At 48.9% G+C, this 27,898-nt stretch overlaps 1 protein-coding gene across 3 annotated transcripts; it reads left to right on the plus strand.

Annotated features, from left to right (window-relative positions):
• The first annotated feature begins 1,004 nt into the window (after positions 1–1,004).
• On the plus strand, positions 1,005–21,175 carry ZNF746 (zinc finger protein 746). Of its 3 annotated transcripts, none has more exons than XM_060156425.1 (7): positions 1,005–1,140; positions 4,070–4,369; positions 4,493–4,574; positions 5,557–5,670; positions 16,552–16,743; positions 17,240–17,365; positions 18,520–21,175. In XM_060156425.1, the coding sequence occupies exons 1-7, from the start codon at positions 1,117–1,119 to the stop codon at positions 19,572–19,574; spliced, it is 1,893 nt and encodes a 630-aa protein (XP_060012408.1). In that variant the 5' UTR covers positions 1,005–1,116; the 3' UTR covers positions 19,575–21,175. The 3 variants fall into 3 exon arrangements, with proteins under 3 accessions (XP_060012408.1, XP_060012409.1, XP_060012410.1); XM_060156426.1 differs by having other exon boundaries at positions 18,523–21,175; XM_060156427.1 differs by lacking the exon at positions 1,005–1,140 and adding an exon at positions 1,504–1,628.
• Positions 21,176–27,898: the final 6,723 nt, after the last annotated feature.

A 27,898-nucleotide genomic window follows, 5' to 3' on the forward strand; every position in this document is an offset into this window, starting at 1 on the left:
TATAATAATATAATCATTCTGGACAGACTTCTCTTAAAATATCATGAACATCTTCCCATACAAAGTTCTTCACCAAAATAATTTTAGGTGATGGTATTGTGTTCCGTTGTCCATCCCATTAAAAATATTTTTTATAGCTAACCCACACTTTATAGAAAGTTCTAAGTGGCTGCCTACAGGGATTTAGTGAGCTATATTCCTATTGTTGGAAGAATTTTTTCCATTTCAAATCAAAGGTAGACATGAGGTACAGCTGTCCAAGTAAGTAAACACACAAGAAGCCCAGATCGCCCCGCAGGACCTCAAGCAGCAGAGGCGACGTGGCGGGCGCCCCAGGGGAGAAGGCGCTGGTCTCCTGGGGTTCGCATGGGGGGTGCGGCCGCCGTCGCCGTGGTCACCGGGGGCGGCCCGGCTCCCCCACTGGAGCGGGGAGATCCTTTTTGGTCACCGAGTCCCTCGGGGCGCGGGGGACCAAAGTCCGAGGCTCTCGCGGCGGGCGGCAGGTCTGGCGCTCAGCGCGCACCCGGCCGTGTTCGTTGGGCCTAGGGGTCGGGGACTCGGTGGATCGGGGTGTCGGCGGAGTGGCAGGCCAGTGGGTCGGTAAGATCAAGGGGCCAGGGGGATCGGCGGGCCGGTGGATCAGGGGCCGGGGGGTTGGCGGGTCAGCGGCAGGGTGGGTCGGCGCGTCGGCGGGTCGGGGGTTCGGTGGGTCGGGAGGCCGGCGGGCCGGGCAGTGTCCGGGGCTCGGCTGGCAGGCGGGTGGCACAGCGGCAACGGGCCGCCGGGCGGGGCTGGGCGGGGCGGGGCGGGCGCCGCGCCTGCCGTTCGCCTCTCCGGGCTGCAGGTGGGGCTGTGCGGCCGCGCTGCCTCCAGGAAGCCTCACGGGCCTGCGCCGGCTCCCAGGATGCAGTGTGGACCGGCCGGGCGCTGACGGCGGCGGCGCGTCTGCGGGCGGAGCGGCGCGGGCCGGCCAGCGAGGAGCGCGGCGACGCGGGTGGGGACAGCAGGGCCGGGCAGGCGCCGCCTGCGGAGAGGCCGGGGGCCGGCTAGCGTGCGGCCGCGCGGCGGCGGCGGCGGCGGCGACTTCCTCCGGGCCGAGCCGGACAGCGCAGGGCCATGGCCGAGGCGGCCGCGGCTCCGGTAAGGGCGGCCCGCGCGCACGGACGTGCGGACTCGGGGCCCGGGCGGCCCGGGCCCAGCATACGGTGCCGCAGGCCCTAGGGAGGGACTCCGGGGGTCGGGCCGGGCCGCCGGGCCTGGGGCTCCAGCGAGCGGGACGCGGGGTCCGCCGGGGCCTAGGCACCCGCCGGCCAGGCCCCCCGTTCCGGGCCGAGCCTGAGCAGGGCGGGACCGGCCGTCCGCGCACCAGAGGCCGCCCCGCGCCGAGTTCCTGCTGCCCTCCGGGGCTTCCTGCCCCCGCCCCATCCGCTGGCCCCCTCGTCTCCGCGCCCCCCACCCCGCGTCGCCTTTCTCTGCCCACCGCTCAGCTTTGCGTTCCCTTCCCCCCAGCTCCCCCCAGCGGCCTGGTGGCACCTGGGAGGCGTCCCGAGCGGCGGCGATTCCGCTGGCACCGAGGCCCCTCTGCGTGCCCGGCTCGCTCGGGGTCGGGGCGGAAGACAGCTGCTCTGGTTCGTAGAGGGACGCAGGCACGGCACCAGCCCTGTTAGGCGTGATTTTGTCCTCACAGGAAACCTAGGGGGTAGGCTCTGATTCTCTGTCATAAAAAAGAAAACCCCGAGGCCTAGAGAAGTTAACTTGCCCAGTATCGCACGGCTAGAAAACGTGTGGAAAGACAGGGTTGCTCTGTGTGCTGGGACACACTGGCGCTTTGGGGGAAACAGGTACACTAGTGATGGTAAAGCAAGGCAGAAGGAGGTGCGTGCACCTTCCTGGCCTGTGCTGCTGTGATTTGAGCTGGGCTTTTAGGGAAGGCTAGGATTTCATCAGGCTGAGCTGGACCCGTGGAGCTTTTCAGGTAGGGAGGAGGCTTGGACACAGACTGGCAGGCAGTGCCGGGAGGAGACAGAAGTCGTTTGCCTGGAAAAGATGGTTTTGGTAGGGAGGCACGGGGAGAGGAGGCTGCAGGGAGAGTTGGAAGGGGTTTGAAGGCCTGCCTGGACTTCATCCTATGGGTGGGGAGCCATTGAAGGATTTGGAGTTCTCTTCCCATCAGCTGTTCTCAAGCAAAGAGTTTCCGCTTCCCTGGCAGGAGTCTGAGGCCAGCCCCATCTTGTCCACCCACTATTCAGCGAGGAGCTGGGCTTGAGTAGAAACAGTCGCCACCTCTCACCAAATAGTGTGAAGGCCTCACACGAGGCTCCCTGGCCCCGTTAAAATGTAAGAAAACTGCATGTGTCTGTTTATAAGGTTGGAGTTTATGCAGATGCCCTTTTCATGGAACACAAAGATTATAATAATGGCAGTCAGATGCTCTTGGAGGCTGAGTGGGATTTCTGGGGTTGGGGAGCTGGGCGATAAAGTGAAAGGACACTTCTGAAGCAAACGTTTAGAGGCTGGGGTCGTGTGTCTGGGATCGGTCAAGAGAGGAGGAGTGAGGGGAAGGGAAGAAACGTGGCCTCGCACCCAGGGGCAGGGCTGCGCCAGCCCCAGGTGCCAGCCCAGTGCAGTCTTTGCAGCCTCAGCAGAGCCACCTACCTCCTGAGCAGGAATCCCACATCCAGTTGTTTCTCTGCCAGTCCAGCTCCTCTCCGTCCTTTGAGGCCCAGCTAAAGCCCTACCTTCTTCAGGTCAGAGGTCGTCTGGTCCAGCTGCCTTCCAAACAACCACAAAATCCCTGATGCTCCATCCTTGCCAGTTTTTTCAGCCTCTGCTCAGACTCTCCTGTCGCTATTTTCTGAGGCACCCTCCCATGTTCTAGTTCTCAGTGACTTCCTCTGAATGAACCCACACTGGTTCCTACCAGTCACTTTTCAATTTTGCAGATAGTCACCAAACATTTGTTTGGGAATAGTTTTCAGAAAGCTGTAAGATACCATTGATCCTCAGGTGCTGCCAGAAGGTATAAATATCAGGGCTTCCTCTCTGACCCATGGGTCCTACTTTCAGATGTGGGTTGGGGGGGTCTAGTGGTCGAGCCCCACCCAAAGCAAAATGTGTCCTTGCCTCGGTGTCCCCAGCTGCCGGTCATCTAAGCCACGACTGAACTGTCCAGCGACAGGCAAGTCAGGGGAATGACGGTTTACGATGGTTGCAGCACATATAAAAGTCTCACCTTATGGCATATGTCTCACCTTCCTCACCAGTCTGTAAGGTGTGTCACTGATCCTGGGGCAGCGACAACAATGTCCGAGACCATAATTCGCCCCTTGGGAAGGGTGGGAACAGTGAGAGAAAAAAGTCAGTCTCACAAGGGCAGGGGCTCGTGTTTTGTCAAAAAGTCTTAACTCTTGGCTGGGGGAGATTTGCAGTAATGGTGATTTTTAGTTTGAGGTGGGTGGTAATTGGACAAAATTAGATTGTCCTGGGGTGGAAAGGAATTAGTCATCAGACTTCCATGTTTATTAAAGAGACACGAGTTGCTTTTTAATAAAGCGGTTGAGCAGCGCTTGTGTTTGTGTCGTTTCAGTGAACCAGCTGTTTTTTTTGCTAGGTCATCATCAGTAGACAGATCCTGTGCAATTATGATGGGAGGTGCTGGCGGGGCTTTAGTAAATCTGCAGTTTACTATTTCTCCATTAAGACACCCCAGCAGTGCGAAGTCACTGTTGATTTAGCAAAATTGCACCGAGCGCCTACCACGGGCCCCTCGCTGTGCTGTGAAAAGATGCAGCACTGCCTTCAGAGAGCTTGTAGAGGTGGATGCGGGAGGTTACTGTATAGGGCGGCGAGTGCCCTGATGGGGGTCTGCAAGGAGTGCTGCGGAGGCCTGGAGGCAGGGCACCCGCCCAGAGGAGCTGACAGCCAGGCCGAGATCTGGCGTGTGGCACAGGACATCCCCACTTCCCACACGTGCGCTGCCCCACTCAGCTCCCTGATGCCTCAGAGAGAGGGGCTCAAGGAACACGGCGGGCGGAATGATTGATGCTGTTCTCCTCTCTGTTTCTGCAAGATTTCTCCGTGGACAATGGCAGCTACAATTCAGGCCATGGAGAGGAAGATCGAATCGCAGGCTGCCCGCTTGCTTTCCCTAGAAGGTCGAACCGGGATGGCCGAGAAGAAGCTGGCCGACTGCGAGAAGACGGCCGTGGAGTTGGGGAACCAGCTGGAGGGCAAGTGGGCGGTGCTGGGGACCCTGCTGCAGGAGTACGGGCTGCTGCAGAGGCGGCTGGAGAACGTGGAGAACCTGCTGAGGAACAGGAACTTCTGGATCCTGAGGCTGCCCCCGGGCAGCAAGGGCGAGGCCCCCAAGGTAAGCCCTGGGCGCCGGGGGTGGGACAGTCCGTGCCCGTCAGCGTGCGGGTGAGCGTGCGTGACACTGTGGTTCCGGGTGCCCGTGACCTTTGATGATGTGGCCGTGTATTTCTCTGAGCAGGAGTGGGGGAACCTGTCCGAGTGGCAGAAGGAGCTGTACAAGCACGTGATGCGGGGCAACTACGAGACGCTGGTCTCCCTGGGTAAGGCGTGAGACTCATTTCTTGGTTACGTGTGATTTGGGGAGACCTCAGCTTCTCTCTTCCTTCTGGTGGCTTTTGTCCTGAGGATATGTAAATCGCTGGGAACCTTGACCAGGCACGGTTATCGCCTCTTTTTCCTAAAGATGAGCCCTGGGTGCCTGAGTCAAAGGCTGCCTCCTACTTGGTGAAGTCCACGGGGTGCCAGACGGGGAGGCATGGTGCCCCTCTCCTAACCAGGCTCAGAGCACAGCCGTTTCTGTTCTGCTGAGACCTGGAGTGGAGAAGGCTCCCACCGCTCTCAGATCCAGTATGATCAACCCAGGTTTGAGAAGGACTTTTTCTCTCGCTGAGACATGAGGCCTGACCGAGTGGCTCCTCTGGGTCGGCGGAGAATGTGGGCAGACCATGCTTCTCAGAGCCAGCGCTGCCTTCACACCTGGAGGCTTCCCCACACCCTGGGCCTGCCGCCGCTCCCTTCAGGCAGTACCCCCAAGAAGGCCTGGACTGTTTCTTCTGGGCTTATTACCTCTTGGGATGGTATCTGTGTGACCCCAGGTCTGAAGGCAAAAGGCATGGTTATGAGGCTGGGAGCAGGTGCGGGTGTGAGGTTCTATTTCAGTTTGCAGGAATGTACGGCTTCTTAACCTCGAGACCCTATACCAGAGTGTCTTCAGCTCAGCATTGCATCTTGGGCCAGATGAGGCTTTGTTTTGGGGGCCATCCTGTGCCTCATAGGATGTTCGGCAGTGTCCCTCTTCCCAGCAGATGCCAGTGGCACCTCTCCCCCAGCCCCCAGTCGTGACAACCAAAAATGTCTCAGACTTTGACAAATGTCCCCTAGCAGGCAAAATTGCCTATGGTTGGGAACCACTGCCCTTTACCAATCAAGAAATGTAGTTTCTGGGCCATCTTGGTTTCCCAGGCTGCCTGTCCCCAGCTCTGAACGGAACGTGGCAAAGCTAACCCTTCTGTCTTCCCCCAGACTATGCCATCTCCAAGCCCGAGGTCCTCTCCCAGATTGAACAGGGGAAGGAGCCGTGCAGCTGGCGTCGCGCTGGCCCCAAGGTTCCAGATGTTCCTGTGGACCCGAGTCCAGGTGAGGGGTTGGGGGAAGGCTAGGGAGATAGCAGGCAATCAGATGGAAACAAAAGTAAAGGGCCAGGGAAGGTGTGACCTTCTTTCCAGGGAGAGCCAAGGAAAAACATCAATGGTTTTTTTGTTGTTGTTTTTTTTGGTTTTTTTGTTTTGCGGTACGCGGGCCTCTCACTGCTGTGGCCTCTCCCGCTGCGGAGCACAGGCTCCGGACGCGCAGGCTCAGAGGCCATGGCTCACGGGCCCAGCCGCTCCGCGGCATGTGGGATCCTCCCGGACCGGGACACGAACCCGTGTCCCCTGCACCGGCAGGAGGACTCTCAACCACTGCGCCACCAGGGAAGGCCAACATCAATGTTTTAAACCTGAGTTTTCTTATAGTTGAATTATGACCTATAGCCTGTTCAGCTAACACTCCAGGAATACTTCCCAGCGTGAAAACAGGCAACAAACCTAGTCTTTTAGGAAAGAGATGGTGCCAGAGGCTCAGCATTAGAGGAAGAAGGAGGGGGACACAGACAGGAAGGTAGAAGATAATAAAGACAAAATTTAATTCATTCATAGCTTTACAAAGAGTCAGCCTTGCCTCCACCTGAGAACCAAATTTCACTTAAAACCATTAGTAATTACAGAACATTAACCCCTTAGCCATGTCTCAACATGGTTAGAGTCACTGATTTATTTAAAGGTGAATCTGGATACCCGATACTACGGTCTCAGATTTTCCTGGGCCAGTCAGCACGTTTGAAAGTTAAGGAAAGGACAGGTAGACACATGAGAAAAGCCAAATGGCTGACGGGAAGACCTTGCTGGGTTGGGGGTCAGCAACGGTCTGTCACTTACCAGGGAGACCCCGCCCCTGCAGGCTCAAGCCCACCTCCTCCCAAGACTCCTTGTCTGCACCACCTGCCTTGGGGCTTGCCTTTCGTCTGAACACCTGGGTTACTAAAAAGTCTTATATGTTTAATTTGTGATTCACAAAATGTGTCTTCCGTGTTTGCTGTGTCACTGCAGTTAGATTTTCCCTTTCCCCGGGGCAGGCCGTGTTCAGAAATCATTCACCAGTTTAGGTCAACAGGGACAGTGCTGAAAGCTAGAAATTGACTAAGAGCAGAGTACTGTCTGGATGGAAAAGATAGTTATGACACGTGGGGCTGCCAGCGGCTTACCTTGGGTGGGAGGTTCCCCGTAGGTTTGTTTTATCGTATGTGGAGGCCTCCCTGGATGTAACAAATATACACGATAATGAGAGCGAATAGGGGCCTGGAAATGTGGTGGCTTCTGGGGAGTCCCTGCCCAGCCCTCCCCTCCGGCACTCAGAGCTCCCCTCTCAGGCCTTGAGCCCATCAGCGGGATCCCTGGGTGGCCCTCATCCCCACCCACCTCAGTCCAAGAAGCCGGGACCCCGGTCCACCCTCCCCAGCTCTGGGCTTTGTGCAGCCGCTCGTCAGACCTCCTCTCCCACTTCTCTTCAACCCCTAAATCCTCCCAGCTGTGCTTGGGGAAGTGGGTGCTCAGCAAGGCCGCCAATCCTCAGGCTCCTCCCCAGCTGTCCACCCATTCTTGCCCAGCGGAGACCTGCTTCCTGCCCTTTCCTCACCCTCTTTCCCTGCCTGGAGGGCGCTGCTGTCACTGGGGTCGTTGCTCCTCAGTATAGCCTCTCCTGGTTTTCCTCCCACCTTTCCTTTGCTGTTTCCTGCTGCCCTTTCTGATCTTTAAGCATTGGGGTGCCCTCAGCCCTCCTCCGCCTCTCTCTGCGCCCACACTCCATCCTTCCGGTGGGCACTCCCACCAGGGCTTCTCCCCTGAATCCTGCACGCCCGCCGCCCGGTCTGTCTGCACGTGGACAGCTGCCGGACAGCCCGCTTGGACCACGTGCCTCCCCGAGCTCCTCGTCTGCCCGTCAGAACCTGCTCTTCCCACAGGCTTCCCCACTGCAGTAGGAGCCCTCCGTCCTCCAGCTGCTGGCCCAGAACACAGGGGCCATCCCTGACCCTCTTTCACGCGCAGTCCCCACCGTCGGGAAACCCTGCCAGCACTCCTCCAGACTCTCCTGCCTGTCCCCCTGCCCCCAGGCCCGTGGTTTCCTGCTTAGAGTATCGCGGGCACCTCCCACCAGTCTCCCTGCTCCTGCCCTAATCCTCCAGAGTCTGCTCCCCACCCAGCAGCCAGAGTGACCCCTTTACAGCACAAGTCCTGCGTCCTTTGGCTCCCAACCCCTGCTGGCTTTCCATCGACTCACACAGCCAGGCTTCTCTCCCTCTGCTTGTCCCCCACTCACTCAGTTCCAGCCACACCAGCCTCCTTGATGTTCCTGCAACACTCCAGGCTGGCCCAGTCTCTGAGCCTTTGCACCTGGCAGTGCCCTCTGCCAGGAGTGCTCTTCAGATATTTCCGGGGCTCAACCCATTACCTCCTTCAGGTCTCTGCTGAAATATGACTTTCCCTAATCACCCTATTTAAAATGGCAGCCCCTCTCCCCACCCAGAGTTTCCAGGCTCCCTTTCCTACTTTGGTTTGTTCCATATCCGATATCATCTATTATGTATATTTCATATTTTACATTATTATATATTTTATATTTATAGACTTTATATAGACATAGATATTACATATGTATAACTAGAATATATTTCATATTTATAGATTATACATGTTTCCTATTGATAGACGTGTATGTGTCTGGTCACCACCCTCACCTTCATTAGGATGTAAATTTCAAGAGGATGAGCACTTTTATTTGTTTTGTTCATATAATCATTCTGGCCTAGAACACTGCCTAGCACAGAGTAGGAATTTAATAAATATTTTTGAATGTATCCTGTGTTTCATAATTTAAATCGTGTGTGTGTATAATATATTTCTGATACAATTTAAATTCCTTTTTAGATCTCCCAGTCTCATTCCTCCTCAGGGTAGCCAGTTGTCCAGAAGTTGTTTGTCCTTTCTATCCACATTTTAAAACTTCTATTGTATACATATGTAGCCATAAACAATATATAATAATGGTTTTGTGTGTTTTGAAAAATCACGTGTCATCATCTCTATCACTCGGTATTCTGTGTTTCATACTTATCTCTGTCAACGCATATAAGTCAAGTTCGTTCATTTTAATGGCTACTCAGCATTCCGAAAGCAACTATATTACAATTTTTTATCCATCCCTCCATTGAGTTGCACTTAAGCTGTTTCTAACTTTTCACTGTCACAAGTGGTACTGGAGTGAACATTCTTAAAGGTGTCTTTTTGTGTCCATGTGCTGATGTCTCTCTAGGGAATAGACCTGGAGGAGGAATCCCAGTGTGGAGGGCATGCCCGTCTGCACCTCTGCCGTTGCCAGCTCACCCTCCCCATGGTCACACTGGCGTACATACTCCCCAGCAGTTAAGAGGACCTGCTTTCTTACTTCCTTGCCCACTTTTCAGAATTAGATGTTTGCCGATCTGATGGAAGTGAAATGGTATCTTGTTTTAATTTGCATTTCCCCAGTTCTTAGTGGAGCTGAGCATCTTCAGATGTTTATTTGGGTTCTGCTTCAGTGAATTATCTTTTTCTGTTTTTCTCCTGTTGTTTCTCATTATCTTACTGATTCAGGTCTCTTTATATAGTTCTGGATACTAAGGCTTTGTCTGTTATTTGCATTACAAATATCTTCTCCCAGTCTGTGGCAGGTCTTTTAACTTTGTAGTTCTTAGATAGAAGTTTTAATTTTTGGTAGAGTCATAAACACCAGTCTTTTCCTTTATGATCTGTGCTTTTTCTGTCTTAAAATATCCTTTCCTGCCTCACTCTAGTCTTGCTTTTTACCTTTAAGTCTCTAATCCAACTAGAATGAATATTTGGGGAGGTTACAAGGGAGAATTTAAAAAAATTTTCCCCACAAGACATCTAGTTTTCCAGCAAAGTTGGCTGGAGACTCTCCCTTTTCTCCAATGATGTGTAATGCCCATTTGGTCACGAACCAGATTTCCATACGTGCACGCGCCGTTCCTGGGCTCTTTACTGGTTTCTTTGGTCTCTTTGTCTATCTCTGCACCAATTCTCACTGTTTTAGTTTCCTACTAAGCCTTGATATGTAGTAGACTAAGCTTTCCCTACTTGTTCTTCTAAACTTTTCTTGGCTATTCTTGGACCTTTGTTCTTCTAGATGAATTTCAGAATCTTTGTGTCAGGTTCTCAGAAATTCTGTTGGAATTTTGATTGGAATTGCATTTCTTTTGTAATTTCATTTCTGGAGAATTACTGTCATTGCAGTATTGAGCCCCCTTAACCACAGGAAGACTTGTTTACTGAAGCCTTCTGTATGTGCCTGAATAGGACTTTACAGTTTTCTCCTGATCATTGTTGTTTCTATTGTGAATGAGATTTTTAAATTAATTACATGTTTTAAATAGTCGTTGCAGGTGTGCGGTAAAGCTGTTGACTTTGTTTAGTAAGAAAAACAATTTTCTCAGCTCTTATTACTTCTAATGACTGGTCAATTTAGAGTCTTAGGTTCTTTACATGCACAATTGTGCTCTCCATAGACAGCACAAAAGTTATCTCTTCTTTTTAAATGTTCGTAACTTTATTTTTCTGGTTTAGCAGTGGGCCTACGACATGGTTAAATAGTAGCTGTGATAGCTGGCATCCTTGTCTGTGGGATACTTAAAGAGTTTCGGCATTTAGGATGATTTTTGCCGTAGACTTTTGAAGATACTGTTAGTTTAAAAGAAGTTTCCTTCCACTTCTGGCCACTGTTTTTAATCGTGAATAAATGTTATATTGTATCAAATGTTGTTTTTTGTTTTTTTAATATTATTTTATTTCTTTAATACATTTTACTTTGTATTATATAACATAAACAAAATACATACAGAATAAAATACATAACGTAAAATACATAAAGTTTAGAGAACAATTGGTAAACACCCATATTCCCAACTCGCAGCATAAGAAATAGATCATAACCCGATCTATTTCCAAGACCCCACTGTCCCTCCCAGACCCCAGACCCCTCCCTTCCTCTCACAGATAAACGCAAAATTCAGACAGATGAGATCAGTCCCTTGCTTTTCCTTACATTTTTATTACCTATGTATATGTTCCTAAGTAACATTGTTTAACCTGGTTTTGAACTTTTTATGAATGAGATCATACCATATATACTCTTCTTTAACTTGCTGTTTTCATTTGACTTTGTTTTTGAGAGTCATCCATGTTGGTGTAGTACAGCTGTAGTCATTCCTTTTCGTTCTCTCCCACCCAGTTAGGCACCCCACCAGAGGTGCCACCAGGGATGCACCTCATCGGCGAGTTTGGGAGCAAGGATTGGACAAGCACAGTCCTTGCCCAACCTTCTTCCCTTGGGCAGCTGGCTGCCCCCAGGGACAGGCAGTCTCTGCTGCTCTGCTGGGGAGAGCCTCCTTCACCATGGTCCAGGGTGACTTCCTGATCCAGGGTCAGTGCTGAGGGCCCCTCTTACATAAAAGCTGCATCCTCATTTATCAGTAATAAAAAGAGTTTACCCTCACCAGCCTTCCTCTTTTGTTTTATTTCTCTAATTGTTAAGATCCATGACAGGGAAGAAAAATGGTAATTACCAGGCTCCCTTAAAACCCTAAGAGTGGACAAAAATGCAATTGTCTTTTATTTATTGATATTTTTATCTAGGAACCTTGCCAAAATTCTCATTAGTACTAATAACTTTTCCAATAATTGTCTGATGAGTCTTGGGTTTTCTGAAAAGATAATCATATCCCCTATGAGTAATAAGAATTTTTTGTTTCGTTTCAAATCTTTATGATTTAGTTTTCTCTTGTTTTACTGTGCTGGCTGAGAACTCCCAGAAAATCCTTAAATAGAAGTAATGACAAAAGGTATCTTATTGGTTCATGATGTTAAAGAAGATACTTTTTAACTTTTCACATTGAGTCTAATATTTGTTAAAAGTTTTTTGATCAGTGCTGTTTATCAGGTTAAAAGAGTTTGGTATATGTCTGGTCGACTAGATATTTCTAACAGGAATCGCTGTTGAATTTTTATGGAATGCTATTTTGGTATCTATTGAGATGATTATATGATTTTTCTTCTTTAACTAGTATGGTAAATTATGTCATTTTCTCATGTTGAACCAACCTTGCAATTTTGGGAAAAAAACCTAACTTAGTCATGATCCTTTATATACATTGCTGGACTTAATATGCTAATTATTTTGTTTAGGATTTTTGAATCTTTGTTCATGAGTGAGACTGGCCTTTACTTTTCCTTTCTCAGACTGTCTTTGGCTGTTTTGGTATTAAAGATATGTTATGATGTATTCCCTCTGTTTTTATTTGCTCAGGGAGTTTGTGTAATATTGGGATTATCTATTCTTTGAATGTTTTTCTTTGTGGGGGAGATTTTTGTCTACTGATTTAAGTTCTTTAGTAGCTATAGGACCTTCTTGATTCAGTTTTGGCAAGTTCTAGTTTTTCTAAGGAATTTGTTCATTTCCCCAGAGTTTTCAAATTTCTTGGAATAACGTTCATAATATTCTATTTTTTAATCTCAGCTACATCTATCATTATGTCCCTTTTTCATTCTTCATGTTGGTTATTGGTGCTTTCTCCTTTTCTCTTGATAATCTTGCTAGAGATGTATTGGTTAATATCCTTTCCAGAGAACCAACTTTTGCTTCTCTGTGTTCTTTGTTCCTTCTTTTATTAACTTATACTCTCATAGTATTTCCTTTCTTTTTATTTTATTGCTTTTATTTTATTGCTGTTACTTTCTAACATCTTGCATTGACTGCTTGACCTATTAATTTTCAACCTGTTTCCTCTTTTTTAATATAAATATATGAGGCTACAAACTTTCCTCTAAGTACCATGTAGATGCAGACACACATTTTGATAATTTTTTCATTAGCATTGGGTTCCAAATAGCTTCCATTTTCATTGTGATTTGTCCTTAGAGCCTTGGATTATTTAGAAAGCATATATATATATATATATATATATATATATATATATAATTTTAGTATATATGGGGAGTTTGAGGATATCTGTTATTGATTTCTAACTTAATGCTGTTATAGTTAGAAAATAGATGTGTAAAATACTAATCTTTTAAAATTTATTGAAGTTTGTTTTATGGCCTAGAAAGTATTCATTTTTTCTTAATGTTTTGTATGGCTTGAGAAGCTTGTGTTTTCTTTGTCTTTAAGTTATGCTTATGTCCATTTGGTCAGTTTGTTAATAGTGTTGTTCAGATCCTATAATCTTTGGTTGGCTTGGTTTACCAGTTATGGAAAATGGTATGTCAGTCCCCCACAGAGGAGGTGGATTTGTTCATTTCTCCTGGAGTTCTGTCAGTTTTGCTTTATTATTTTGAAGCTGTGTTATTAGATTTAAATCATAGAATTATTGTATCTTTCTGGTCAGTTTACCATTGTGCAGTGATTCTTTTTTATTTCTATGGATACTTTTCTTTTTAAGTCTATTTCATCTGATATGGTATAACCACATCTTTTTGTTTTTAATTGTTTATTTGACTTAGCATATCTTTTATTGTCTCACACTGCTTTTGCATCCTTCTGTTTTAGGTGTGTCTCCTATAAACAGCACGTAGCTGAGTCTCTTGTTTGTTTTTAGTCTGCTCATCTTTACGTGTGAAATGTCCAGAACAGTAGGCACCAGCCACATGTGACTGTCAAGCACTTAAAGGGATGAAATATGTCTAAATGAATACTCTGGATATATTTGGATATATTGGGTTAAAAAAATATTGCTAAAATTATTTCACCTGTTTCTTTCTACTTTTCTAAGGTAGCTACTATCAAACCTAAAATTAGATATGTGGCCCACCTTGATCTCTGTTGTACGGCGCTGGTCTAGATCATTGACACTGACCATGGCCACTAGGGTGTTCGGATTCTTAGCCACCATCTTAAATTGTGCTGTGAGACCTTAACCCTGCCTTTCCTGTATTTATTTTTTTCCCCACGCCTCCCTTGAGAATGACTCATTTAGATTTTTTCTTCCTTAAACTGTTATTATTTTTAATTAGTTTGGAACACCAGCCTGGGGTGTGTCAACTCCCAGGGGAGACTGTTCTCCCCACTCAGCTAAGACCAAAGGCCAGAATGGGCAGTTGCCTTTCACAGGGCAGGTTTTCACCTTTGTTTTATGTTTAGTGCACTGGGAACATTGCTCTTTGGTCCCAGGTTTATGTGTGTGGTGGTGGTGAGGGGTCTCCAGCCCAACCTTCCACCCTGCTTAAGCACCCGGCTTCTCACATCTATCTGCCCCAGGTGTGCACAGTCCATTGCAGCCCAGCAGTAGGGGAATGGGAGATGCCCTACAGTTTACCGTGGCTGACTTAGGCTTTCTTAGAGGTCATCCATGCTTAAAAATTTGTGTGTTTTTATACTCTACCCATCATTTTTAGGTACTCCATATTAAGAGGAGTTTCTCTGCACAGCTAGCCAGCCATATGCCAGAAATGGAAGAGTTGAATGCTGCTTCTGTGTCTGTTGAGATGACTATTGTTTTCTCCATTAATCTGTTTGTGAGTTGTGTTACTGTATTGTCCAGGGGTAGCTTATCCATGAGTTCTCAGGAGAAACCCAGTTTGTTCATAATGTACTGTCTCTTCTTCTTTTTTGAAAACATATTACAGGATTTGATTTCTATTTCTCTCATTTAGAACCTTTGCGTACCTGTTCATAAATGACCATTTTATGAATTTTTTCATACACTGTTCTCTAGTTTGTGCAATGAGAATTATACTGGCTTCATTTTGACAGCTATTTTCCCTGTCAAATATTGAAAATATTATCTTCTGACATCGTACTTGCTGATAGAAATCTGCTTTCAGTCTGAATGTCATTCTTTTCTCTCTGGTGCCTTTTAAGATTTTCTCTTTGTCTTTGCTGTTCCATATCACATGAATATTGTCTAGGTTTATATTCTTTTTTATTTCCTACTTAGGAAGTGGTGTTTTCCTTCAAACCATGGGCTCACCATGCCTTCAGTTTTGGAAAATTCTCAGCCGTTATTTCTTTACCTGTTGCCACGTATCCATTTCTCATTCCCTCCTTCTGGGATTTCTGCCAGCATATGTTGGAACTTCTCGTTTAATCCTCCGTGTCTCAACTTCTCTTTCATATTTTCATTTCTTTATCTCTCAGTGTTGTACTCTGGATTGTTTCCCCAGATCCATCTTCTAAGTCACTAATCTCTGCAACTGTGTTCATTCTGTTGTTAAGCCAGCCATTGTATTTTTTATTTCCATGACTGTTTTTGTCATTTCTAGAATGTCTATTTGGTTGTCTTTCACATCTGCCTTTTAAAAAATAATTTCCCATTCTTGCCTTACAGATTCTGTTCCTTCCTTTATTTCTTTGAATATTTTAAACATACTTATGCTACTGTATCCTTCGGCCTATTCCTTTTCTGTAGTTTGCAGGAGTGAGTTCTGCCATGGCTCTCATGCCGTTTGGCTCCTCTTCTGGTTTGTAAGTTTAGCCTTTTAGTAGGGGCCCCTTAAGGCCTGCCTTGTGGGTGTGCCCCTATGGGCAGGTTTGCATTTGCCTCTGTTTGGGGCCCTCCTGGGTTGCCGTGGTTCTCAGCCAATTTTTCTATGAATTTCTCAACTTTTCTCAGCTGCACCACGTGGTTAGTATGAAGTTAGTGTGGACACGGAAATCTAATCTATTATGGGTGGCTTTTCCATCCATGGCCCAGGACAAGACGCAGCTTCCTTATTGTGCCCCTACGTGGGTGGGGTTTTAGTCCCCATCTACCTGATGGGACAGAGCCTCATGGCTCCTGGCTGATGCAGGCAGCTCAGCTCTGCTCTCACCTCACTCGGACATCAAAGCCCCGCCCCTAAGGACTGCATCCTGTTTCAACAGCTCTGCTTGGTTCCTGCTCAAACTCTTGATTTGACTTTGTGTTTTTTCTTTGATTCTTTTTAATTTTTTTTTTTTTCGGTACGCGGGCCTCTCACCGCCGTTGCCTCTCCCGCTGCGGAGCACAGGCTCCAGACGCGCAGGCCCAGCGGCCATGGCCCACGGGCCCAGCCGCTCCGTGGCATGTGGGATCCTCCCGGACCGGGGCACGAACCCGCGCCCCCTGCATTGGCAGGCGGACTCTCAACCACTGCGCCACCAGGGAAGCCCTTTTCTTTGATTCTTATATCTGGAATCTTTCTTTTGTGCTCACGTAAATACATGTGTAGGGGTAAGGTTTTGGGGACGGGGGTAGATTTTGTCTAGCATTTCTGTGTTTAAAGTGAGAGCAGGACCTCCTTAGGGCAGCACAGTCTTGCCCATGGACCAGAGATCCAGCCCTGAGAATGCGTTTTTTTTGTTTTATTTATTTATTTATTTTTGGTTAGGTTGGGTTTTTGTTGCTGCGCGCGGGCTTTCTCTAGTTGTGGTACGCAGGCTTCTCATTGTGGTGGCTTCTCTTGCTGCAGAGCACGGCCTCTAGGCGCACGGGCTTCAGTGGTTGTGGCACACGGGCTCAGTAGTTGTGGCTCGCGGGCTCTAGAGCGCAGGCTCAGTAGCTGTGGCGCACGGGCTTAGTTGCACTGCGACACGTGGGATCTTCCCAGACCAGGGCTGGAACCCATGTCCCCTGCATTGGCAGGCGGATTCTTAACCACGGCACCACCAGGGAAGTCCAAGAATGCGTTTTGTACTCCTCACTTTTCCCTGCCTGACCCGTGTGCTCAGTACCATGTGACCACATGCTTTGCCTGGAAGACCCTGCAGTCCCTGTTTGAGCTCTTGCCTTCCCTTTCCACCAGGCTCTTTTGCTGTTTGACCTTTGCAAGGCCCCGTGTGCCTTTCCTTGGCTGGATGTGTGTCCGCCCCAGGGCCCCTGATGCTGTCACTCACGCACTCTCTTCTTCTCAGGCTCAGGGCCCCCCGTTCCTGCCCCTGACCTCTTGATGCAGATCAAGCAGGAAGGGGAGCTCCAGCTCCAGGAGCAGCAGGCTCTAGGCGTGGAGGCGTGGGCAGCCGGACAGCCAGACATCGGGGAGGAGCCGTGGGGCCTCAGCCAGCTGGACTCCGGAGCAGGAGACATCTCTACCGACGCTGCCTCTGGTGAGTGGCTGAGGCTGGGAGCAGACAGCAGGAACCAGATGCAGGGACTGAGGGCAGGACCTGGGAGAAGAAGTTCCTGCAAGCATTGCGGGGGGCTGTGGGCTCTGGCCTGACGAGTTTAGAAGATTTCCCACCTTACAGCAGGGGTTGCCCCGAAGGACATCTTGCTGGTCCCTCTGGGTTCCATGATGCTCTTGTCCTGGTATTCCTCCGCCTCACTCTTGCCGGCCCCCTCCTGGTCTTCTTGCCCCAGCACTGGACATTTAAATCACCAGCTGCCTCCTATTAAAGAGGGGCTGTGTGACAAGAGTGTGACGTCTGAGCTTCCGGGTGCCTCAGAGAAGGGGACGGAAGCAAACTGGTTCAGGAGAGGTGGGGTCGTTGTGCTCGGGCAGGAGAGTCACCGGTGGGGTCTCGGGGCAGCTGCTCCGCCTCTCCCACAGGGTCTGCCCGCTTCTTTCCCTAACCCACTGGCTCTGCTCTCTCTTCACTGCAGGCGTCCACTCCAACTTCTCAACCACTATCCCGCCCACCTCCTGGCAGGCGGATCTCCCCCCTCACCATCCCTCCTCCGCCTGCTCAGACGGGACGCTGAAGCTCAGCACGGCCGCCTCCACGGAAGGTACGGGGTGTGGAGGGAGGACTGGAAGGGCTCATGTCTGCCCCGGAGGCTGCCTCAGCCGTGGCCCCTGGTGGTGCAGCCAGCAGGCATTTAGGTGCCGGTGATGTGAACACTCTGTACAGTCTGTCCCTTTTCTCCTTCCAAATTCTTAGGCTTGAACAGTCTTTCTTGAGACGGTCCATTTTCCCACAGTTCCTTTCTTGTGTTAACCAGTCAATCCTGACAAGCTGAACCCTTAAGGGGATGTACCTCTTGCCCAGACTCAGCAACCCTGGCTCCTCCCTAACCTGGAAAAACCCAAACCCACCTAGAACCGCTTCTTAGATATCAGCACTACCAAAGACAGGTGTCCACAGGCCCGAATTGGGAGGAACTGCCTCATTTATGTATTAGTTTTCTACTCTGTCTTGAAAGGCAGTTATCTGTTACTTTAAGTAATAATTTCTGTCATATTTTGGCACCCCAAAATTGTGCTAGAAGCCTAGATCCCTGATATAAAACTCTAGGGCATGAAATTCAAGTACATTTACGTAAAATCCAACACACTTTTACTACTACACTAATATTTTTATCATTAGCTAGCTGGCTACATTTACTGAATGCTTAATGCATGCAAAACAGCATGCTAAGTGCTTTCACATGTGCTGTGTGGTTTAAACTTCAAGCAACCCTGTGCAACAGGGTATTCACCGAGGAGCTTGCCCGAGGTCACTGCTGCTCTGTGGGGAGCCACGTTCCAGTCTCAGATAAACCTGAGCCCAGCTCTGTGCTTTTGCCCCTCGGGTGCATTGCCACCAGTGGTCAGAGCTCCTTCCTTGGCATAACTTCATGATTAGCCTTAAGAGCCAAAGTGAAAATGGAACGCGGTGAGCAGATGCAATGGTTGCTCTCCTGGGGTGAAGGTTCTAGAACAAGGGGAGCAGATAGGCTGGTTGCTTTACCTGTGGTGAAGGTCTGGAACACGATGTCCTCACCCACGGTTTGAGGCAGCCACCTGACCGCCTGGGGCATCTCTGCTGAAATGGTTGGATCCGGAGGCTTCGAGACTAGGGCTCAGAGTGGCCGTAGTTGGGCCAAATGTCCCGATGAAAGATCTTCTCTTTGTAAGCGGGGAGGGGACAGAATGATACCTGGTCTGTCTGTCTCTTTCTCAGCAGATGTAAAGATTGTGATAAAAACTGAAGTCCAGGAAGAGGAGGTAGTGGCCACACCAGTGCATCCTACTGACCTAGAAGCCCACGCGACCCTGTTCGGACCAGGCCAAGCCACAAGGTTCTTCCCTAGTCCTGTCCAGGAAGGAGCCTGGGAGAGCCAGGGCAGCTCCTTCCCCAGCCAGGACCCCGTGCTGGGGCTGAGAGAGCCCGCCCGGCCCGAGCGCGAGCTGGGCGAGCCCAGCCCCGCGGTGACCCAGGACGAGACCCCTCCAGGGGACTGGCTCTTCGGGGGGGTCCGGTGGGGCTGGAATTTCAGGTGTAAGCCTCCCGCGAGCCTGAACCCGAGGACCGGGCCTGAGGGTCTGGCCTACTCCTCGCCCGACAACGGAGAGGCCGTGCTGGACCCCGGCCAGGCCCCGAGACCCTTCAGCGACCCCTGCAAGTACCCCGGCCGGACCAAAGGCTTCGGCCACAAGCCGGGCCTGAAGAAACACCCGGCGGCCCCCCCGGGGGGGCGGCCGTTCACGTGCGCCGCGTGCGGGAAGAGCTTCCAGCTGCAGGTCAGCCTGAGCGCGCACCAGCGCAGCTGCGGGGGGCTGCCCGACGGGGCGCCGGGGGCGGCGGGCGGCGCGCGGGACGGCAGCGGCCTGCGGTGCGGCGAGTGTGGCCGCTGCTTCACGCGGCCGGCGCACCTCATCCGGCACCGCATGCTGCACACGGGCGAGCGGCCCTTCCCCTGCACCGAGTGCGAGAAGCGCTTCACCGAGCGCTCCAAGCTCATCGACCACTACCGCACGCACACGGGCGTGCGGCCCTTCACCTGCACCGTGTGCGGCAAGAGCTTCATCCGCAAGGACCACCTCCGCAAGCACCAGCGCAACCACGCAGCGGGCGCCAAGCCGGCCCGGGGCCAGCCCCTGCCGCCGCTGCCTGCCGTGCCCCCCGACCCCTTCAAGAGCCCCGCCTCCAAAGGACCCTTGGCCTCCACGGACCTCGTGACCGACTGGACTTGTGGCCTGAGTGTCCTGGGACCCACCGACGGCGGGGACCTGTGAGGCCCCCGCGGGCGACCCCCGCAGGCCCAAGTGTAAAGAGGCGCTTCTCCAGACAGCAGGGTGGTGCGAAAAGCTTCGAGGCGGAACGGAGCCTGGGGGAGAACCAGATTCCCAGTTGCTGAACCGATCACTGGAGCGGGAGAAACTACCAGACAACGCAGCTCCCACCTCTAGACAAAGTAGAATTCTCTGATTGTGAAACTGAGCAGCATAGAATTTTAAGTAATTTAATTACGAAACTTTTTTTTTTTTTCTAATTCTTGAAGAGAAAGCCGTTAAATAGTAGTAGCAGCAGTTTAAACTTCGTAGTGTACCTTTGGTTTCTGGAGTGCGTGTGTGTGCTGTGGGCTGTGTCCTTACCAAGTCTGACAGAGGGTGCGACGGAAGCTTGGCTGGCCGGGGACGCGGGCGAGGAGGGACCTGGACCTCCCTGGCCTCAGTGACCCCTAGGGATGGGCCGGTCTCTGCACACAGCCCCAGGGGAGCGGAGACCGGGCTCTGCCCAGGGCCAGGCTGGGAAGTAAGGCCAGCCGGGCGCCGTGGAAGCCCAGCCTCAGCTCGCGGGCAGGAGGACTGAGGAGCAGTAGCCCAGCGTCTCTCAGCACCTGCCTTTCATCTGCGAAGGCTCTGCGCCAAGTGCCCGCCGTGCACAGGCGCTCTGCCGCTCCCCCCCCCCCCCCCCCGCCCCGCCCCGTGACTCCTGGGCCTCGTAAAGGAGAGCTGTCCGGAAGCACCGTTAGGGATGCAGGCGTGAGGCAGGGGCTGCAGAAGCAGGGCCGGGAACAGAGCCTCACCTGCCGACCCCCACAGGGGAGGGGCTGCCCTCTGCTCCTGCCAGATGCTCGTTTCCTTTTCTCTTGGTGTGGTGTGTGTTCTCGCTGTCCAGACGCTTTCACCTGGAACCTCATTTGATCGTTACTGTGCCCTAGTGAAGCACGCCGGACGAGCATCCTTTCCTGTGAGAGATGAGGCAATAAGCTACTCAGAGGGGACCCATCTCAGCCTCGCACCCCGTGTGCACGATGAGTGCAGACACTTGGGAAGAGGCTCAGGTCAGACTTGGCTCATCCTTCTGGAGCATCAGTTTGGGGGAGGAAAGCTTTTCATTTTGCCCTTTTAGAACGTTTGCCCCACATCTGCCTGAGCAAAATCATCAGGCCTCAAGCTTTAGCCAAGTGGCAGCCCTGGCGGCCGGTGGGCGCTCACCCCCGGGAGGGGTCGGGGTTGAGGGGCTGGGCCAGGGGCAGGGCTTACTCGTTCCCTGGCTGACATCTTGAAGGTGGAATTAGAAATGGGCCAAGGTTTCTTGATTCCACCCCAATGCTGTCTCTGCCACACGACTATCCATTCCCGTTTTGTTGAAGCAGACGCTGGTTCCTTGTCCTCTGGGGAACTTGTTTCCCGAGGGGGGGAGACCGTCACTTCTGTTCATTCAGCTCCCTTGTGCGTACTTTTATTAGGCAATAGACTAGTTAAGAAGATTGTTTCTATGTACTGTATATTTTGTACCAGTTTACACTTCTAATATTGATATAACTGATATTTTGAGAAACAAATGAAGAGGAGACCTCCTGTTAAAATAAAACCTAACCAGCACCGAGGCGGTTTGGTGGGTCCTGTTCTTAGACCCGCGTCTTTGGCCCTGGCGCCACTACATGCATCCCCCGCGGCAAGGGTGCAGTCGGCTTTCTCTGCGCCCTCCTCAGGGTGGCCTTGGACCCAGGGAGGCAGCTGTCCCTGAGATCTGGGATGGGAGAATCCGGAGAAGTTTGACTCTGTGGAGATAAAACCGACACCTGGAGGGAAAATAAAACCACATCCAGTCACCTCGCTTCAGAATATAGTCATGGTTTTTGTCATTAGTTTAGTATGAGATCATGTATATGAAGACAGGAAGAAAAAATTGCAGGGTATCAAAGAAGAACTGAAGCTGGATGTTTTCTCTTTACATCTTTTCTTGGCTGGGCAGAGGCCAAGAAAGGATCTGGGATGCCTGCAGTGGCTGTAACCCTGGTCTTGGAGTGAAATCCCTCCAATGGCATTTGAGCCAGGCCAGCTGACACCCATATTCCCACCAACTAGGGTTAACACTTGTTAACATTATATCTCATGTTTTGTTTTCAGTCTCGTTTGTTTTGATTGTTGTCTTTTTAAGAAAATGAAAATGTAAAAAATTTAAAAATCCACTCGAATTTGCCACAGAAGGCGTGGGAGTGGGACGCAGAGAAGGAAGGGGAGTGGCTCTCATCCAGGCCCATCGTGAGATGGCGGGCACAGGCCATGGCGCCTCATTCCTTCTCAGCAGCCCTGACCTCTCTGCTGTGCTTCTGGCCCACCGCCCCCACTGGACATGTCTCTCGTGCTTGGAAGCCAACCAGGATGCATGTGGTGTCTGCCCGGCTGGCGGGGCTCCTCCTCCACCACCACACCCTCGCCCGTCCTCACATGCATTCTCATGCCCTCATGCTGCCTGCGTGTCACGCCAGAACCCCATCCGAGGCCCAGGAAAGGATGACTCCTAAGGTCTGGCTCAGGTGCTCTCCAAGACAGAGGGCATGGGAGGAAAGGTTTTAGGCAGTGGGGAGGGGCAGGCTGAGGTCCGTCTCAGACATCCAGCAGGGGTGCCCAATCAGTGAGGGAGACCAGACAAGCACTGTGGAACGGGGACCCCACCACGACTCCCAAACTTCCAGGGAACGCTTGCTCTGCCACAGCTCAAAAGAATCCCACTGGGCTTCCCTGGTGGCGCAGTGGTTGCGAGTCCGCCTGCCGATGCAGGGGACACGGGTTCGTGCCCCGGTCCAGGAAGATCCCACATGCCGCGGAGCGGCTGGGCCCGTGAGCCATGGCCGCTGAGCCTGCGCGTCCGGAGCCTGTGCTCCGCAGCGGGAGAGGCCACAACAGTGAGAGGCCCGCATACTGCAAAAAAAACCCCAAAAAACTAAAAAAAGAATCCCACTTAGGCCAAAGCACAGTGGTCCCTGGTATTAGCTTCCTATTGCTGCTGTAACAAATTACCACAAACTTCATGGCTTAAACCAACCAGATTTATCTTACATTTCTGGAGGTCAGGAGTCCAAAATGAGTCATATAGAGCTACAATCAAGGTGTCATCAGGGCTGCATTCCTTCTGGAGACTCGAGAGAATCCATTTCTTCGCCTTTTCCAATTTCTTGAGGCCACCTGCATTCCTTGGCTTGTGGCCCCTTCCTTCATCTTCAAAGGGAATCACTCCAACCTCTGCTTCAATCATTACATCTTTTTGTTGACTTTGACCCTCTTATCTCCCTCTCATAAAGACTCTTGCAATTTCATTGGGCCTGCCCAGATAATCGAGAATGATCTCTACATCCAAAGATCCTAATTTAATCACATCTGCAAAGTCCCCTTTGCCATACTATAAGGCTACACAGGTTCTGGGAATTAGGATGTGGACAGCTTTCACGGGTGGGGGGGGCATTATTTGACTTACCACACTTCCCAAATCTCAGGACAACACTCATCACCTCTCGAGGCCAGACCAGATCCTCCCTGGGATGCTCCTGTATGTTCTGGCACTGAAATAACCTGCCAAAATGAGAACACTCGAGGTTCATCATTCCCAGTCATTCCTTCATATCGGCCACCCTCTGTTGCCCATCAAAATGTACCTGTCTGCTGCCTGCCTCCTCCTGACATCTTTCTTTACCTTCATCTTTTTCCAACTTTGTTCTCATTCCTATGCTTCCAAAGATGGTCACCATCCCTTCCGACTCTCCATTGTTAAGTAGTAGTGCTACATCATTGTCATGTTTACAGGCAGACTGAAGACAAGGTGGGTCAGCTGCACCTTAACCATTTCAACAGCCTCAAGATCTTTTAAGATTGTGCTGGCCACGTGTGACTGTTACTCTCCTTTGCGTCTCCATCCTGGGGAAGACGTCCCCTCCTCCTCTAAAGTTCCTGTCACCTTCTCTCTTTTTCTCTGTCGTTTATCAGTCTTTCTTCCACATCAGTGAAGGCTTGCCAGAAGTCCTTCTGGGTCTCAAGTCTGTGGCTCCCACCCCATCCTGCACTTCTCCATCCCTCACGCAGGCCCAAAGTGACCTTTCTAACTGGGAGATCTGATCCCTCTCATTCCCGGTTTTAAAGTCCTCCAGCAACTCCACCACCTGCACTGAGAATCTAAACTTCAGCACGACATTTCCGACCCCTCATGAGGTGGCTCCTTCCCTGTCATCTCCTGTAACTCCCCTTGCATCTCATGCTCTAGATGAACTGAACCACCTGCCCTTCCCAGAGCACTGTGCTGTTCCTCATCTCTGCACATGCTGTTCCCGCTGCAGACGATGTCCTCCTTCCCTTTGCCCCACTGCCCCATCCACTTGGTGCACTCCTTCTTACCCCTCAGTTCATGGCTCAACCTCACCCAGCCTTCCGCAGTTTCTGCAGGTGGAATTGATGCCTCCCCTGTTTTTCCATGGACACTTGCTCAGACTCCATCTGTCATCTCACAGGACTCTCTCTTACTTTGTATATCATGTGTTCCTGGAAATGTGTATAAAGGTGTATGTATAAAAATGAAGCAATAAAATGATGCGACCAACAAGGGGGTAATTTCCAAAATATACATACAAGCAACTCATACAACTCGAAGTCAAAAAAACAACCCAATCAAAAAATGGGCAGAAGACCTAAATAGACATTTCTCCAAAGAAGACATACAGATGGCCAACAAGTACATGAAAAGATGCTCAACATTGCTAATCATTAGAGAAATGCAAATCAGCACTACAATGAGGTACCACCTCACACCAGTCAGAATGGCCATAATTAAAAATTCTACAAATAATAAATGCTGGAGAGAGTGTGGAGAAAAGAGAACCCTCCTACACTGTTGGTGGGAATGTAAACCGGTGCAGCCACTATGGAGAACAGTATGGAAGTTCCTTAAAAAACTAAAAATAGAGTCACCATATGATCCAGCGATCCCACTCCTGGGCATATATCCAGGAAATGTGAAACCTCTAAATCAAAAAGATACATGCACCCCAATGTTCATTACAGCACTATTTACAATAACCAAGACATGGAAACAACCCAGATGCCCATCAACAGATGATTGGTTTAAAAAGATGTGGTATACATATACAATGAAATATTACTGATCCATAAAAAAAATAATGAAATATTGCCATCTGCAGCAACATGGATGGACCCAGAGATTATCATACTAATCAGACAAAGACAAATATGATATGATATCACTTATATATGGAATCTAAAAAATGATACAAATGAATTTAGTTACAAAACAGAAACAGACTCACAGACACAGAAAACAAACTAACAGTTACCAAAGGGGAAAGGGAGGGGAGAGATAAATTAGGAGTATGGGATTAACAGATACACACTACTGTATATAAAATACATAGGGGCTTCCCTGGTGGCGCAGTGGTTAAGAATCTGCCTGTGGTTAAGAATCTACTATATATAAAATAGATAAGCAACACAGATTTACTGTATAGCACAGGGAACTATATTCAATATTTTGTAATAACCTAGAATGGAAAAAATCTGAAAAAATAGATGTGAATCACTTTGCTGTCACCTGAAACTAACACAATATTGTAAATCAACTAAACTTCAATTAAAAAATAAAAGAAGCAAGGGACTTACAAATCACAAGGAAGGCTTTATTCCCTGACAGCCGCTGTAAAACAAAGTTCCTGACTTGCGTAATTGTCACGTTTCTTTTCACCCTGAGTATTGTACAGTTTGTATATGATTATCTAAAAACATTAAAAGCACTGTTTAGACATTAAGTATATATACTTAATCTCTGTCTTAAGAAAATTCTTTGTCAAAAAGTAATAAACACAAAATACTGAACACACTCCTGATACAAATACCTAGGAATTCCAGATGGGATATAATAAACGTAATTTTAAATATAGAGCTAATGTAGAAAGGAATAAAGGGAGATCCTGTTGTGCCAGAAACAAAGACAGAACAGAGCAGCCATGTTGGAAGCCTATGAGGAGCTGCTGCACCTACCTGGAGTGGGCCTTGGGTCCATGGAGGTGAGAAGTTGGAACTAACACCTCCAGATAAAGTCCCTTCAAGGCCTCATCTTCAGAAAATACATGGTTCACAAACAATGCATCCTAACATCAAAAGATGATGTGTTACTTGGGTCCTCAGGAAGCAGATGCTGAGACATAGTTTGAAGTACAAGAGGAGAATGATGCCTATGAAAGGTAAAAGGAGGAGGAAGCAGGGTTTTGCAGGCAAAGTCTCAGACCAGGACACATATCCAACATCCGTGAAAGGAAAGAGGAGAAGAAGCAGTTTTGGGCAGCAGGAACAGACCATTATGCAGCTCTGACAAAGTTTTAGCCAACTAAACAAAGGGTTCTAGAGCAAATATTGCCCGTTAGAGGAGTCCTGTGTTGGGAAGAAATGACCAGGCCTAGGACCCCCCCTGCTCACTCATTGCCTGGGGCTGTCCAAGAAAAGCATGGCCTCAGCTGGAAAGCCAAGGCATTTCCTAGAGGTGTAACTGGTCAGTTAACTGCACTTCTTGTAGCTGAATCCTAAGCTCTTGAACAGAGATCTGAGTGGCATATCTCCATGCCTGCCACAGTGACAAAAAGCTTATCTATCTCAGGCTGGGCTCTGGGTGATGGTAGTGGATGGGGTGATATCTTCCTTGAGAACCCAAAACCACAGATAGTACCTTATGGAGATCGGGATTCAAATTTTACATTACCTTCGGGGCTGATAAATTGACATAAAAATTGGACCTAGGCCAATGAAAGCACTTGAGGTCTCTGATTGAAGGAAACAAAAACAGGAGGAACTATCCCACAATCCAGACCACAAGCCCAGCTCAATATAAACTCACAATCAGAAACTGCAAAACCCACAAGGAAACAGTCCACCATTATTGAGAATATAACGAAAGAGCAGGAGTAAATATCCAGGAACTTGAATTCAGGTAAAATAATTCAAAACAGACTATAATGTGAATATTTTTATAATTTCTAAAAACTAAGGGCAAAGAAGTAGAAGCAGCAGCATGGTAAAAGCAAGGTAAATAGAAATCACCAAACCTTAAGAAAAATCAAGACACTATTAAAAAGAAACATTTTAAAAAGAAAGCATGAGAAAAAATAGAGCCACTGAAATTAAAAAACTCAATGGACTGGTTAAGGTTAAACAGCAGACCTAGACACAGCTGGGAAGAATTCATTAAATGAAAGATAGTTGAGGAAAGTACCCAGAATGAAAGACAGATAAAATGATGGATGGAAACATATGGTATGTTAAGAACATAGACTAGGAACACTGACCATACATCTATCAAATCAGATTTTCTTATCTAGAAAGAGATAATTAGGAAATTAGAAGAAAATAAATATTTTTTGAAAGAATAACTGTCTTCAAGAACTGATGAAAGATATAAATCCTCAAATCCAAGACACACAAATGTAAATCCACTTGTATAAACATTGTGGCGAAACTAGAACACCAAAAACAAAGAAGAAATCCTAAAAGCAACCAGAGAAAAAGACAGATTGACATCAAAGAAAGAACTACTAGATTGACAGTAGACTCTTCTATGATAAAAATAAAGGTCAGAAGACAATGGACGGACACCTACACAGTGGTGAGGGAAAATAACTGTCAACCTAGATTTTATACCCTGATCAATTGTCACACACGAGCAAAACCAAATAAAGACAGTTCCAGAAAATAAAAACTGGAAATGTACCATTTATAAACCCTCACTGAAAAACTACTGAGGACTATCCTTTGAGAAGAGGAAACTTGAACTCAGTAAGAAGAAGGACACAAGGAGAGTGGTGAGCAAAACAAATTTAGTAAACATGGGTAAATCTCAACATGCATTGACTTTGTAAGACAATAATAAAGACAAGTTTGGGGGATACAAAACAAATGGAACTACAATACTAGACAACATGTAAGAAGGATAGAACATGACTTCAATGAAAGTATCCTACGGTCTTGGTGATTTCAAGAGAAGGGCAGAGACAGCAATTACATTTAGACTTCGTAAGTCAAATATACATATTTACTATGTTCATCACAGCTGCTGAAAGAACAGAGGTAGAATGGCTCCTAGCAGAGGGAGAAGAGATGAATAAAGAAAATCTGATTAATCTAACAGAAGGTAGGGAAAGGGGGAAAGAAGCAAAGTTACAGTAAATAAAGATCACAAAATAAGATGATAGAAAAAATCCATATATATCTATATTCACAATAAATATAAAGAAAATAAGCTCTCCAGTTGAAAGACAAATTGTCAGATTATAAAACTA

The sequence above is a fragment of the Lagenorhynchus albirostris genome, chromosome 8 (assembly GCF_949774975.1).
Source record: "Lagenorhynchus albirostris chromosome 8, mLagAlb1.1, whole genome shotgun sequence".
Taxonomy (NCBI): Eukaryota; Metazoa; Chordata; class Mammalia; order Artiodactyla; family Delphinidae; genus Lagenorhynchus; species Lagenorhynchus albirostris.

Excerpts from the sequence above, each read along its gene's own strand:
- ZNF746 (XM_060156425.1), top strand. The coding sequence starts at position 1,117 with ATGGCCGAGGCGGCCGCGGCTCCG. Across the intron at positions 4,370-4,492 it reads GCAAGGGCGAGGCCCCCAAG|GAGTGGGGGAACCTGTCCGA; the intron begins GTAAGCCCTGGG and ends TTCTCTGAGCAG. Across the intron at positions 17,366-18,519 it reads CACGGCCGCCTCCACGGAAG|CAGATGTAAAGATTGTGATA; the intron begins GTACGGGGTGTG and ends TCTCTTTCTCAG.